The sequence below is a fragment of the Hyperolius riggenbachi genome, chromosome 11, assembly GCF_040937935.1.
Source record: "Hyperolius riggenbachi isolate aHypRig1 chromosome 11, aHypRig1.pri, whole genome shotgun sequence".
NCBI classification, from domain to species: domain Eukaryota; kingdom Metazoa; phylum Chordata; class Amphibia; order Anura; family Hyperoliidae; genus Hyperolius; species Hyperolius riggenbachi.
In genome coordinates, this window is record NC_090656.1 from 19855754 (window position 1) to 19871323 (window position 15570).

A 15570-nucleotide genomic window follows, 5' to 3' on the forward strand; every position below is an offset into this window, starting at 1 on the left:
ATCTAGACTTGGGGGAATTATGCGTGTCATTGGTACCTGTCGTCTCCTGTGTGCAGGCCGAATGTTCAGGGCTGGTTGAGATTTCATTAAAATGTCTTTTCTTGGGGTTATTCCTAGGAGGTTTAGGTGCTATGTTGAGTGTGGGATCAGCAGAGTCTGGGGGTAGTGATTGAGGTGGTTCTAGAACCTTGGGGGTTGAAATGATAGGCGCTATTGCTGAACTTGGAACAAGGATAGGGGGGCCATGGGTTGGGGCCGTGGGGGGAGGTGGGAATAGGGGTGGGGGTGGAAAGGGTGGAAATTTGAATGGGGGTGGGGGTGGTGGTAAGTTCAGGCTCATAAGAGGACGTGGTGTATTGATAGGTGGGTGATTATGTGGTGGACCAGGGTGTGGACCGGCAGGGGGGAGCCGGGGCCTGCGCTCCCTCTCCCTGTGCTCTGCATAGGCCTGCCGGTCCCTGTTTAATTTCTTCATTTTGGTGTCAATAGTGTCTAACTCAAATTTCCTGACCCTATTGGTGAGACTAGACATCATTACATGGTATTGTGAATTGTCGGTATGTAGGGACAAGAAATCCCGGCATTCCAAAATAATAGGCTGTAAATCTTTGATTAGTGATTCCCTCTTTTTAATTAATCTAATCATCATTCCTTCTACACAAAATTCGAGGTATTCATACCACTCAGTTGAAAAAGTAATATCTTTAGGAAAGGCTGAGAGTGTCTTTATTCTTATTCCATCTGGCGAAATTTTTTCTTCAATGTAAGTCTGTTGCATGGCAATATCGGCCAGATGGAAAAACCCATATGTGGTGGTCATCATGTCCCATACTTAAAGGGGAACTGAAGAGAGAGGTATATGGAGGTTGTCATGTTTATTTCCTTTTAGACAATACCAGTTGCCTGGCAGCCCTGCTGATCCTCTGCCTCTAATACTATTAGCCATAGCCCCTGAACAAGCATGCAGCAGATCAGGTGTTTCAGTGGTTCAGACTTATAAGTCTGATCTGACAAGACTAGCTGCATGCTTGTTTCTGGTTTTAATCAGATACTACTGCACAGAAATAGACCAGCAGGGCTGCCAGGCAACTGGTATTGATTAAAAGGAAATAAACATGACAGCCTCCATATACCTCTCTCTTCAGTTCCCCTTTAAAGGATTTTGGATTAGTGTAAAATCAATATTCCGTCATCTCCATTAGTAGCTCTGTTAAGGGATGCAGTATTAGAAGCATGTACAACTCTCAGTAGCCTCCACTGATGGTCATGGTGATGGCTGCACCGGCTATGACTCAACTGTGGAATCTTCTGAATATAAACTGTTGCCTAGCAATGCATCTGAACAGCACTGGGGTCCGCAAACTATGCGCCATAGGGATCGCATGCAGTAGCTACAGACGCACAGGCTGGGAATAATTGTCCGCTATATGCCCAACTAGAGTTAAAATATGGCGTATAGGGTATCGTTTTAACAGAAACAAGCCAAATAATTTATTTTCAGGTGTTTTATAACTGTGGCACTTAGGGCCCATTCACACTAGAGCGTTTTGCCGGCGATTTCGGCAAAACTCTCAAGTGCTAGCGCTTTTTAAAGCACTAGTGCTATAATACCCTATGGGCCCGTTCTTATTTGGGCGATTTGCGTTAATCGCCGGCGATTCATGCAAATTGCCAAACGCGAACGTGTAGCATGTACCATTTTCAGGCGATTTCCCGGCGGGTGCGTTTCAGTGCTATAGAAGCGCTACACGCGATGGCTGCAGTGTCCAGTGATTTTTCCGTGTTAAATCGCGGAAAAATCACTCCCGCAAAACGCTGGCGTTCTGCGCTTTTATGTGTGAATGGGCCCTGCTAGAGACTATGTACGTTTAAAAAGTGCCCCTGGGGGGTACTTACCTCGGGAAGGGGAAGCCTCTGGATCCTAAAGAGGCTTCCCCCATCCTCCGCCGTCCCACGGTGGTCTCGTTGGGCCCATCGTAAGCCACATCCCACAATGTGGCTGGCTGCGGCGCAGGCGCACTAGCGCCTGCAATATTTACCTTCCCCGGCCCCAGCGCAGGCGCAGTAGCGGCTCTCAGCTCGGGATCAGGTGGAAATAGTTGGGTCTGCTCTACGCAAGTCACCTGCACAGCAGAGCGGCCCCGACTGGGATCGGCTATTTCCAGCCTGATTCCGAGCCGAGAGCCGCTACTGCTTCTGCCCTGGAGCCTGGAAGGTAAATATTTACATAGCCACTGTTTGGAGGGGCCCAGCGAGACCACCGTGGGAGGGAGAAGTCTCTAGATTCTATCGAGGCTCCCACCTCCCGAGGTAAGTATCCCCCAGGGGCACTTTTTAAAGTTACAGATTCTCTTTAAAATTAGGAAGGGTGAAATATGAAAAAGAATGTATTTTTGGCATTTATTCCTGTTTTAAATGGTTGATGCCATGCCGGGAGATAAACAGCTGAGTGTTTTTGAATGTGGTCATATCTACTAACAAAAACCACATTGGAGATTGCTGGCGATAGTGCCTGCTGATGGTCTGTGAATGTGTTGTGAGATCTTATCATTTGGGTCTGAAAGGGTCTGGTAAACGCGGTCATCTTTTGTTGTGATACAATACAGTAAGTACTGCACAGGCACAGTACGCTCCCGGCCACAGGAGCACAATAGAGGTGAGCACAGAGGCTGGGCCACGCATACGCAGTGCAGCATAACTGGGGAATGTAACGGGTGAGACAACGGAGGAAAGGAGCAGCCTGGGAGGACGGCAATGGAGCCCACGGCCTGCATGGGGCTGGAGGACGCCCCAGGTAAGTATAAAAGCTGGTACATGTAAAGTCTCAGGTGCACTATAAAGGGAAGGTTCAGGGACTATTAAAAAAAAAATCCGCATCCACTTACCTGGGGCTTCCTCCAGCCTGTGGCAGGCAGGAGGTGCCCTCGGCGCCGCTCCGCAGGCTCCCGGTGGTCTCCGGTGGCGCGGCCGGCGGCCAGGTCGGGCTTCTTCTGCGTTCCAAAATGCGCCTCACGGCGGCGCGCTGACATCATTGGACGTCCTCCGAGCTGTACTGCGCAGTAAAGCCCGGAGGACGTCCGATGACATCAGCGCGCCACCGTGAGGCGCATTTTGGAACGCAGAAGAAGCCCGACCTGGCCGCCGGCCTGGCCAGGTCGGACGCGCCACCGGAGACCACCGGGAGCCTGCGGAGCGGCGCCGAGGGCACCTCCTGCCTGCCACGGGCTGGAGGAAGCCCCAGGTAAGTGGATGCTGATTTTTTTTTTTTAATAGTCCCTGAACCTTCCCTTTAAAATGAACCAGGCACCATTTTTAGCACTCAGGGCGTCTCAATAGCACATTAAATATGCATGCCAACAATGCAGCTCATGGACAAAAAAAACCTCTTCTTTTTACATGTAAAAGTTTAGCAGAGGGTTTTATTGCCTTACTTCCAAGGCCAGCCCAATGTGCAGATGTTTCAGGCAGATAAGGACTGATGTAATTATTTTATTGCACACATTAGCAGAGAGCAAACAAAAGCTTTCATCAGCAGGGGGGGAGGTTGGTTTAGAGATAGGACACTGTGCTTCAAAGGGTTTACAGAAGTCACAGATGATATCTTCACACCTTCCCCTGGATAACTAATGGGCAGCTAGAAGGAGAGGGGGGAACATGGCAGCTCCTATAGCTATTAGAGACCAGGAAAAAAGTGGATCTTGGTTCCCTTTAATGTTAGTGCTGTAGCTACACCCCCACCATCTAAAAAAAAAGACCATGGCAGCAGTGAGCAGTTACCAGGCAATAGTGAGCAGTTGCCAGGCAGTGAGCAGTTACCAGGCAGCAGCAAGCAGTAGAGTTGGGCCGAACGTCCCGCAGGCGAACTTTTGCGGAAGTTCGGTTCACCCCATAATGCACCATGAGGGTCAACTTTGACCCTCAACATCACAGTCAGCAGGCCCAGTGTAGCCAATTAGGCTACACTAGCCCCTGGAGCCCCACCCCCCTTATATAAGGCAGGCAGCGGCGGCCATTACGGTCACTCGTGTGCCACTGCCTGCCTGCATTAGTGAGAGTAGAGCGAGCTGCTGCACTGTCTCTCATAGGGAAAGATTAGTTAGGCTTAGCTTCTCCCTGGCTGCATACCTGTTCTGTGAACCCACCACTGCATACCTGTACTGTGAACCCACCACTGCATACCTGTTCTGTGAACTCACCACTGCATACCTGTTCAGTGAACCCACCACTGCATACCTGTTCTGTGAACCCACCACTGCATACCTGTACTGTGAACCCACCACTGCATACCTGTTCTGTGAACCCACCACTGCATACCTGTTCTGTGAACCCACCACTGCATACCTGTACTGTGAACCCACCACTGCATACCTGTTCTGTGAACCCACCACTGCATACCTGTACTGTGAACCCACCACTGCATACCTGTTCTGTGAACCCACCACTGCATACCTGTTCAGTGAACCTGCCACTGCATACCTGTTCTGTGAACCCACCACTGCATACCTGTTCTGTGAACCCGCCACTGCATACCTGTTCAGTGAACCCGCCACTGTATACCTGTTCTGTTCAGTGAACCCGCCACTGCATACCTGTTCTGTTCAGTGAACCCGCCACTGTTTACCTGTTCTGTTCAGTGAACCCGCCACTGTATACCTGTTCTGTTCAGTGAACCCGCCACTGTATACCTGTTCTGTTCAGTGAACCCGCCACTGTATACCTGTTCTGTTCAGTGAACCCGCCACTGTATACCTGTTCTGTTCAGTGAACAGTTTGGTGTGTCAGTGTGAAGCAGTACCTTAATTACACTACCTGATTGATGTATACACATGCAAGATGTTTTAAAGCACTTTAGGCCTGTCATTTAGCATTCAATATGATTTCTGCCCTTAAAACGCTGCTTTGCGTCAAATCCAGATTTTTCCCGGGGACTTTTGGCGTGTATCCCACTCCGCCATGCCCCCCTCCAGGTGTTAGACCCCTTGAAACATCTTTTCCATCACTTTTGTGGCCAGCATCAATTTTTTTTTTCAAAGTTCGCATCCCCATTGAAGTCTATTGCGGTTCGCGAACTTTAACGCGAACCGAACCTTCCGCGAAAGTTCGCGAACCCGGTTCGCGAACCTAAAATCGGAGGTTCGGCCCAACTCTAGCAAGCAGTTGTGAGAGTTTGAGAGGGATTTCACTGCCTATCAACAGCCCGTGGAAAAGAGGCCTTATTTGATCTGAAGAAGTTTGTTGTAATGGTGACGAAATGTCTTTGAGAACGCGGAAAGCTGTCCGGCTGAAGTTACTACCGTGTTTGATTTTTCCTTTGGGTATTTCAGCTGAATTTCCTCTTTAATGCCTCGTATAATTTTTTTACAGTTTCATTAGCGCAAATGATTGAATCACAAAACAGGAGCATTAAAAAAGAACGCAGTAACTCACAAAAAGCCATAAAAGCTCCTTCGGGGCATTACAGCGGCTGACATCAGCGGCGGTAAATCAGATCGCGGGGACAGAACGCCGGCCACCTGCCTCTGGGAACGGCCGCGTATCGCTGACGGCCTCGCGGAGTCACAGGATGGATGGATGGCAGGAGATTGCTTCACTTGTGCCTTCCGCGATCTATACCTGACCAGCCGCGACAGTCTCACGCGTGATTTATGCCCCAGCATCCAGAAAACACTTCAGATCTATTAAACGGCCGGCGATTGATTACAATCCGATAAACAACCGGACGTGGCCTTACTGGTCGAAGCCAATTAATCTAATTAATGGGAGAACTGAAATTGCTACTGTTTAAAAATGTATACTTTCACTTGAGTCGATTACACCAACATACATTCCCCCATGTAAATGTGCCGGAGGCTTAGAGTGGAACTTTACTGACTGTAACTTAAAGTGAACCTTAATTGACATGTGAAAAAAAAAGTTTCACTTACCTGGAGCTTCCACCAACCCCCTGCAGACTTCCTGTGCCCGCGCCGTCACTACCCGATCATCCGGTCTCCCGCCGAGGCTCAGCTCCATTTTCTCAGTGACCTGCGCGGGCTCGGCCACGCTCGTACTTGATCGCGCTCCCGTCGCCCTGGCCGTCCTGCGCAAGTGCAGTATGGGTACATACATACGCGTAGTAAGCATACTGCGGGGGACCGGATGATCGGTGAGTGACGGCAAGGGCACAGGACGTCTGCAGGGGGCTGGGGGAAGCCCCAGGCAAGTGAAACTTTTTTTCCCCATGTCGTTTAAGGTTCACGTTAACTGGCTCACGTTCCTCGGTTTTTACCCCTTAACATTACTGACATTTTTGATAATTTTGCAGTGTCGCTTCAATACAGCAGTAACTTTTTAATTACTTTTGCCATTTTAGTAATATTTATATATTATTATTGTTTTTTTCAGTACAATCTATAATTAAATCAGTGGATGCTCTTCAATGCAAGGAAACCAACAAAGCCCTCTTTAAATGCAGATGTAGAATTTGGCATAACTACTGGTAAAATATTCCACAACTCCCAATAATTGTTTTCCAGCCGGGTGGCATGAAAAAGAAGACGGGTGGGGCGCAAGGGGGGAATGCAGGGCCTGCACAACTCTGCTTACAGCATAGGAGGATGATGAGGACTGGAGGCGAGCCGATGGCAGCCGGGTGATCACTAAAATCAGCGGGGTGGAGCACCCGGCTAAAAGAGCCTGGGGAGAACACTGCACGGTTTAATCGCTCTTACTGTAAAGAACCCTTTCCTAAATAGATGGCAAAAACATGTTTCCTCCATTCACAGATCATGTATCCTTGTCCTTTGTACAAGCTTAGGGACAAAAAAGCTCATCTGCCAAGCTTTTGTATTAGATCTGTAATTTGGGGGACCTCTTTGTAATATTTGGTCAATGTTTTTCCTTGATTTTTTTTTTTTTTTATAGTACATTTAGCTTTCATCGTGGCTTATGCGGTATTTTCCTGTAATATACACAGTAGCTGCTTGTGGTTGCTTTTATAAAGTGGATTATCATTGGATGACATTTCTCCTCTTCTTCTCGCAGTGCTTCTTATTACCATACTGGTGGTGGAGGGGATAGCGGTGGCGCAGAGGACGCAGGGTACGTAAGTAATAAACACTTGTCACACCCCCAACTGTGTTCCTCAATTGGTTTTCTCTTTGGGGTGCATTCTGTATTTCAATAGAGACAGCTTAAAGAGGAACTCCAGTGAAAATAATGTAATAGAAAAAAGTGCTTAATTTTTACAATAATGATGTATAAATGATTTAGTCAGTTTTTGCCCATTGTAAAATCTTTCCTCTCCTCGATTTACATTCTGACATTTATCACATGGTGACATTTTTACTGCTGGCAGGTGATGTCAGTGAAAGGAGATGCTGCTTTTTTGGCAGTTGGAAACGGTAGTTATTTCCCACAATGCAACAAGGCTCCCACAGTGTGATGTCATAACCATGGTCCTGACATCACACTGTGGGTGGGGTTTCACCACAATATCAGCCATACAGAGCCCCCTGATGATCCGTTTGTAAAAAAGAAAAATATTTATCATGGGAAAGGGGGTATCAGCTACTGATTGGGATAAAGTTCAATTCTTGGTTACGGTTTCTCTTTAATACCAGATGTGGTCATGATTACCACCCGGTAGCAGTATTCGACCATTTTGGTCAAATACTGCTTTCTGCCGCCGCAGGAGGATTTGGAAGTCTTTGGAAGCCCAAGTGCTACTGAAGAAGGAGGGCTGCGTACTGCAACTGTGCGAGACTCTCTCACGTGATCATGAAGGCGTAGTACAGAGCCGCCTGTCTTCAGGAGCACTCAGGCTCCCGAAGCCTTCTCCAGCAGGGGATTCAAATGGGGTAACTAGCGCTGCAACGGGGACCGTGAGAAGATCGGGAAGACTCTATAGGACCAAGAGCCTTTCCCCTCCTTAGGTAAGTATCAAATTAATGTTTTTTTTTATTCCCTTTAACTTTAAAGGGAACCAGACACCACCACAATGTTTTCTTTCTTTTAAAGAGAGTCTGAAGCAAGAATAAAACTCGCTTTTTCCCTTATATTTAGCAGGGGCATGTTTGCCCATGCTAAAACGCCGCTATCCCACGGCAGAACGGGGGTCCTTTACTTCCCAAATCCCCACCGCGCTGTGCGGGGAGCGCTTCCTGCTTGAGGCAGGGCTAACGGCCGCACCCCTGTCTATCAGCGCTGATAGCCGCCTCTGCCCCGCCCCTCTCAGTCTTCCTTCGCTGAGAGGGGCGGGGAGAGGCGGAGATCCGCTGCTGATAAACGCGCATGGAGGCAGGGCTACAGCTCATAGCTCTGGCTCCATGAGCAGCAAAATCTACGACCAAGTTGGTTGTGGATTTTGCAGAGGGGGATTTGGGGGTAAAGGATCCCCATTCTGCCGCGGGATAACGGCGTTTTAGCATGGGCAAACATGCCCATGCTGAATATAAGGGAAAAAGCGAGTTTTATTCCACGCTTCAGAGTCTCTTTAAATGAACCCATCATAAGGGAGGTCCTTAACCTCCTTAGCGGTAACCCCGAGTCAGGCTTGGGCCAGAAATCCGCAGCTCAGAGCGGTAACACCGAGCCTGACTCGTGGTAGCTGCCGGGAGGTATATGCAGTGGGTGTTTTTTAACTTGCCTCCCTCGGGATCCAGACGCTGGCATATCTTCTTTTGGTCCTCGGAGGCTCTCGATCCCTATAATGAGATTGCCGTCTGTTGCCGGGTGTGGATGGAGGGAGGATTGCAGCGCTGGATCCAGGAGAGGTGAGTCATATGCAGGGCTGCCGCAGATCTATTTAGCGGTATGTTTTTTTTTCTTGCTTGAAAGGTGGCCACACACCATACAATTAAAAGATGCAATTTTTTGCCAATTCAATAATTACGATCGGTTGTCCCCAAAAAATTGAGAGCTTTTCTTTGTTTTCAATCGATAAATCTGATTGGATTTCCCTTTTTTTTCCTTTTTTTTTTTTTGGACATGTTGGAAATTTCAGACCAACTTTATCAAGAATTGTATGGTGTGTGATAGATTGTCAATTACTTGATGTACAGTTCTAATCAACTTTTTCTGAGCTTTCCGTTATTTTGTTCATGATTGGTGAAAAATTTAACATAGGTGTGTGGTACATTGGTCAGATTTTTGAATTGTTACAGTCAGTCAGAAAAATTGATTGCTATTCTTGAATTGAACTGATATTTCAAAAAATTGTATGGTGTGTGGCCACCTTAACCTTCCTGGCGGTAAGCCCGAGCTGAGCTCGGGGTAAGCCGCCGGTAGGCACCGCTCAGGCCCCGCTGGGCCGATTTGCATAATTTTTTTTTTGCTGCACGCAGCTAGCACTTTGCTAGCTGCGTGCAGTGCCCGATCGCCGCCGCTACCCGCCGATCCGCCGCTATCCGTCGCGCCGCAGCCGCCCCCCCCCCCCCCCCCCAGACCCCGTGCGCTGCCTGGCCAATCAGTGCCAGGCAGCTCTATGGGGTGGATCGGAATCCCCTTTGACGTCACGACGTCGGTGACGTCATCCCGCCCCGTCGCCATGGCGACGGGGGAAGCCCTCCGGGAGATCCCGTTCTTTGAACGGGATCTCCGGATCTCCGATCGCCGGCGGCGATCGGAGGGGCTGGGGGGATGCCGCTGAGCAGCGGCTATCATGTAGCGAGACTTTGTCTCGCTACATGGAAAAAAAAAAAAAAATTTTAAAAAAAAGATTTGCTGCCCCCTGGCGATTTTTTTGCAAACCGCCAGGAGGGTTAAGGGTCTGAAAGCTTGTGAAAAAATTACACTGCTTTTAGATCCTAGAATCCAGAAGTAATCATAACGCTAGGGAGGCTAATTAAGTCTGCCATTGGGGGGGGGGGGGGGGGGGGCAGGATTGGGGGAGCGTCATTACTTACCTATGGGTTGTTGCCCCTCTGGTCCTCTTTCCTCCCCCCGCAGTCCGTTTGGGATGCTCTATCTACTCCTCAGACTTACTGCAGAATCCACAGTTTGTAACTTCCTGTTAGTGTTGTGCGCATGCTGCAATGCATGCCAGGGCAATGTTGTCTGTGAATTATTCACATCTACGCACTAGATCTACTGGCATGCGCTGTGACGCCTGCACAATACTGCCAAGAGATACAAACTCCGGTTTTACTCTCTAATGCCACAAGATGTGTGCCTCACAGAAGCAGAGCTTGCACGGAAGTTATCCTGTACAACATGTCTGCATTATTATTTATAATATTTCATGTTTATATGCTTTAAAAAATAATTTTAAAGGAACGTATACTGTTTTTAGGTACTATGTTATTTATGTGGGCATTTATTTAGTTCCATGTTCAAAAAAGGCAAATGCATCTGCAATAAATATTTACCGCATTTTTCGGACTATAAGACGCACCTAGGACAAAAACCAGGGGAAAAAATATATACTAAACCTGGTGCATCCATGGTGAAGAGGCATCCTGTGGATTATGCCCACTTTGTACCTCTTGTGTCCTCCTGTGTCCCCCTCTATGTCCCTTTGTGCCCCCCTGTGTCCTCCTCTTTATGTGCACAGTAAAGGGAGTCCCCAACATTGGGGGGGGTTGGAGGTTGGTATTGGCAGGCGTTCACTAGTCAGGAACTACCTGCATTTGGGCTATAAGACCACGCCCCCCCCATCACTTTTGGCGGAGAAAAACCTTTCTTTCTCCTCTATATGCAGAGCAGTGCAGTGTACACATACTTATGTCACCATGGCTCCACCCTCTCCTCTTTACTGTACAGCATGGCAGTGTGCAGCAGCATTCTCCAAAAGGCACTGATGCACGTCACGAGACATTGGGGCCTTGGGGAAAGCTCTCGTGCTGCAGAGTAAAGGGGAGGGAGTGAAGATGCGGCTATGTAAGCTCTCATTAAAGAACAAGTGACACCCATGCTAATCTGGAAATAAAAAACACATATATAAGTAGATAAATACTAGTTCTACGTACATAACAGATGTATTGCACTGTCCATGTTATGATTCTTGTGAATTTCATAAAGGAAAAGCAGAGAATCCTATTCTAGACAGTTTCCATCTTGGTTACCTTTGAATGAAGCTAATCCTGACATCATTTCCTCCCTCACTCTTTTTTTTCCTCTTGCTAATTGTGTATTCGTTACCCGCCCTCCTCCCAGAGTCTACAGACACTCCCACTGAGGTCTATACTAGGAAGTGCACTGTCTTATGTCATTAGAAGGAGGGGGAACTAAAGGGAAGAGGAGGAATATATTATACAATTATACAGTCATGGCCAATAGTTTTGAGACTGTCAAAATAATTGGAAGTTAGAAAAGTTGGTGCTTAAGTTTTTATAATAGCAATTTGCATATACTCCAGAATGTTATGAAGAGTGTCCAGATGAATTGCATAGTCCTTTGCCATAAAAATTAACTGAATCCCCCAAAAACCTTTCCACTGCATTTCATTGCTGTCATTAAAAGACCTGCTGAGATCATTTCAGTAATCGTCTTGTTAACTCAGGTGAGAATGTTGACGAGCACAAGGCTGGAGATCATTATGTCAGGCTGATTAGGTTAGAATGGCAGACTTGACATGTTAAAAGGAGGGTGATGCTTGAAATCATTGATCTTATATTGTTAACCATGGTGACCAGCAAAGAAACGCGTGCAGCCATCATTGCATTGCATAAAAATGGCTTCACAGGCAAGTATATTGTGGCTACTAAGATTGCACCTAAATCAACAATTTATGCAATCATCAAGAACTTCAAGGAAAGGTTCAATTCTTGTTAAGAAGGCTTCAGGGCATCCAAGAAAGTCCAGTGAGCGCCAGGATCGTCTCCTAAAGAGGATTCAGCTGCGGGATCGGCATGCAACCAGTGCAGAGGTTGCTCAGGCATGACAGCAGGCAGATGTGAGTGCATCTGTACGCACAGTGAGGCGAAGACTTTTGGAAGATGGCCTGGTGTCAAGAAGGGCAGCAAAGAAACCACTTCTCTCCCCACAAAAACATCAGGGACAGATTGATGTTCTGCAGAAAGTATGGTGAATGGACTGCTGAGGACTGGAGCAAAGTCATATTCTCCGATGAAGCCCCTTTCCCGATTGTTTGGGGCATCTGCAGTGGCGTAGCTTAGGAGCTAAGGCCCTGGTGCAAGTTATACATGGGGCCCTCCCAGCACTCTATACATAACAATTAATACAGTGCACCAAAACCTGCCAAGGACAACCACAGTGTCAGAGGTGCAAGAAGAGGATGGGGAACAGCTTGTTAATGATTATTATCATTCAAAGTATCTATAGAAGTGATTATTGCAAGCACAGGACCAGTAAAGTGATAATACTGCAGTTGAGGGAAGGCCTTACGGAGCCCCTCTGGCCCAAGGGCCACAATGCGGTGGCTACCTCTGCAACCCCTATTGCTATGCCACTGGGCATCTGGAAAAAGGCTTGTCAGGAGAAGAAAAGGTGAGCGCTACCATCAGTCCTGTGTCATGCCAACAGTAAAGCATCCTGAGACCATTCATGTGTGGGGTTGCTTCTCATCCAAGGGAGTGGGCTCACTCACAATTTTGCCAAAAAACACAGCCATGAATAAAGAATGGTACCAAAGCACCCTCCAACAGCAACTTCTTCCAACAATCCAACAACAGTTTGTTGAAGAACAATGCATTTTCCAGCACAATGGCACACCGTGTCATAAGGCAAAAGTGATAACTAAGTGGCTTGGGGACTAAAACGTTGAAATTTTGGGTCCATGGCCTGGAAACTCCCCAGATCTTATCCCATTGAGAACTTGTGGTCATTCCTCAAGAGGCGGGTGGACAAACAAAAACCAACTAATATTGAGAAACTCAAAGAAGTGATTGTGAAAGAATGGGTTGATGTCAGGATTTGGCCCAGAAGTTGATCGAGAGCATGCCCAGTGGAATTGCAGAAGTCCTGAAAAAGAAGGGCCAACACTGCACATACTGACTCTTTGCATAAATCTCATGTAATTGTCAATAAAAGCCTTTGATACGTATGAAGTGCTTATAATTATATTTCAGTACATCACATAAGCAACTGAAACACAGATCTAAAAGCAGTTTAGCAGCAAACTTTGTAAAAACTAATATTTTTGACAGTCTCAAAATATTTGGCCAGGACTGAAGATAAAAAGACCCCCCAGCATGTAACTGTTTTGCCAGTCAATGGCAATGGCAATTAAAGGGCCAGTGCTCCTAAGGTATGTGAGAACTCCAAACCATAACAGTAGAAAAAGTGTTGAATGCAGGATTAGCATCTTTGTCACTTAATACACTCAGACCAGTTGCTTTTGAAATTTGATTTTTACGGTGGCAATCCCGCGTTAAGAGGGGGTCACAAAGGCAGGCCATATGGAGGGGGGGGGGGCATGCAACCTAGTTGGAATTGGAGAATGTGAAATATTTCTAGGTAATGTTTCAGGGCCCCGTTTCCACTACATGCAAATTTGTGTGGATTTGCTGCGCACAAACTCACATTGATGCATTTCAATGGGCCTTTTTCCATCATAAATGAAATTTGCCTCCAGGAAAAATCTGAACAACAGTGCTATATGTTTCTGGACCCCGTGTGTGATTTCCTCGTCTGTTTTCGTGTTCTTGTTTTTTTTAAGTTTTTGCGTGCATTAAATTCAAATGAAAAAACCTAAATGCGATTGCGCATACAAATTCACATTTGCATGCAATTTCGGGTCTGGAATATAGCATGCAAATTTTGTGGAAACGAGCCCTCATAGTAGCTTGATTACAAATATATAAAAGCTAATTATTTTAAAATGTTGACAGTTGTGTGCATTATAACTATCTTATCTCAGGACTGGTTGATCTTTGTATTTATTACAGATGGAACAATTATGGGTGCAAAACACACGCCGGTGACCCAGTGCGGGACTTGGGTCAGAACCAGCAACGGAGGACATTTCGCATCCCCAAATTTCCCCAATACGTATCCTCCCAATAAGGAATGTGTCTATATATTAGAAGGTTGGTGGAAACTAAGTGTTCATATTCTTACTACTATTTAATGCAATGATAGCGTAAGATTCATTGGAGGAGACTTGCAGTGAGGGGAATATGAAAGGATGATGTGTTTTAAAGGGAACCAGAAGTGAGTAAAATTATTTAAAGGACTTCCGAGGCCAAATGTCCAAAAAAAGTTAAATACCTGGATCACTTTTGTAGGCACGGAGGACGCCATCCGCGCCCTCTGTGCCGTTCCGCCGGGTCCCCGCCGCTCAATAGCCCCTCGGGCCGCTCCCGACCCCACGACCAGGGTCGGGCTCTCCTGCCTACACAAAGATGGTCGCATGAGCTGGCTGCGCAGCTCTAGGGCCAACCCCCTGATCCACGCAACAAGAAACAGCCTGTTGCGTGGATCAAGGGGTTGGCCCTAGAACCGCGCAGCCGCACTCGCGGCTATGCGGACTGCGCAGCTGCGGCCAACTCATGCGGCCATCTTTGTGCAGGCAGGAGTGCCCGACCTGGGTCGTGGGGTCGGGAGCGGCCCGGGTGGCTATTGAGCGGTGGGGACCCGCCGGAACGGCACGGAGGGCGCGGACGGCGTCCTCCATGCCTACAATATCTTGTCAGAACTGAAATATAGCAGTTGCTGTCAGTTACAACTGAATGTGCAAGGTAATGTCCATGTTTCCCTATGGCTCAAGTGGGTGATATTACAGTTTAACAGTGTGCTGAGCTGGAAGCATTTATGGGGTAATGGCCATTTTCAAAATGGAGGACCGAGAATTCCATTGTTCACAGCGGACAAACAGGAGGCAGGAGAGGAGAAAGAGATTGAGGAGTAGACTACACAGGAGGTAAGTATGACCTGTGTATGGTTATTTTGACTTTTTATTTTCAGTTCAGGTTCTCTTTAAGTCTTCAAGGAAACACCACACTACCAGTATCTGCTGTTCAACCACCTGTTATTTATTTAGAAATATCTTTTTTTTCACAATTAAAAATTGCGTTTCAAGTTTGTTCAATTATTGAGTATACATATCTGCACAATAATTATTCCTCTTCAGGGCCAATCAGCCCAAACCGTAAATACCTGAAGCAACCACATGCAGTTCAACTAATAATATCTCATCAGAATAATCCTTTTGCCCAATATTGCACGGTGAGCAGGTAGGTGCAGTGGCATTATGATTATAAACTGAGTGTGGGGCGGCATAGGAGGGCGGGGGGAATTTGTACTAAGCAACAGTGTTGCTTCTGCCACTTGCGCATGGGGCAGGTGAGTTGCGCAGTATAGTAACTATTTAGTTTATAATTATAATGCCACTGCGCCTACCTGCTCACCGTGCAATATTGGGCAGAAGGATTATTCTGATGTTATATTATTACCGTAGTTGAACTGAATGTGGTTGCTTCAGGTATTTACAGTTTGGGCTGATTGGCCCTGAAGAGGAGTAATTATTGTGCAGATATGTATACTCAATAATTGAACAAATTTGAAACGCAATTTTTAATTGTGAAAAAAAAGATATTTCTAAATAAATAACAGGTGGTTGAACAGCAGATACTGGTAGTGTGGTGTTTTCTTGTAGTTGTTAATTGACCAGTGCTTGTGCCCACCTGGATT

General features: G+C 46.9%; 1 protein-coding gene across 2 annotated transcripts in view; it reads left to right on the forward strand.

Annotated features, from left to right (window-relative positions):
• NETO2 (neuropilin and tolloid like 2) overlaps positions 1–15570 on the forward strand; it is a 105345-nt gene that overhangs the window by 77090 nt on the left and 12685 nt on the right. The window contains exons 2-3 of one of the 2 annotated variants that reach the window (XM_068259702.1): positions 7024–7080; positions 13827–13967. In XM_068259702.1, coding sequence (XP_068115803.1) covers positions 7024–7080; positions 13827–13967 — 198 coding nt within the window. Of the gene's footprint in view, positions 1–7023; positions 7085–13826; positions 13968–15570 lie in introns of those variants that run through there. The other variant, XM_068259703.1, reaches the window with a different exon arrangement.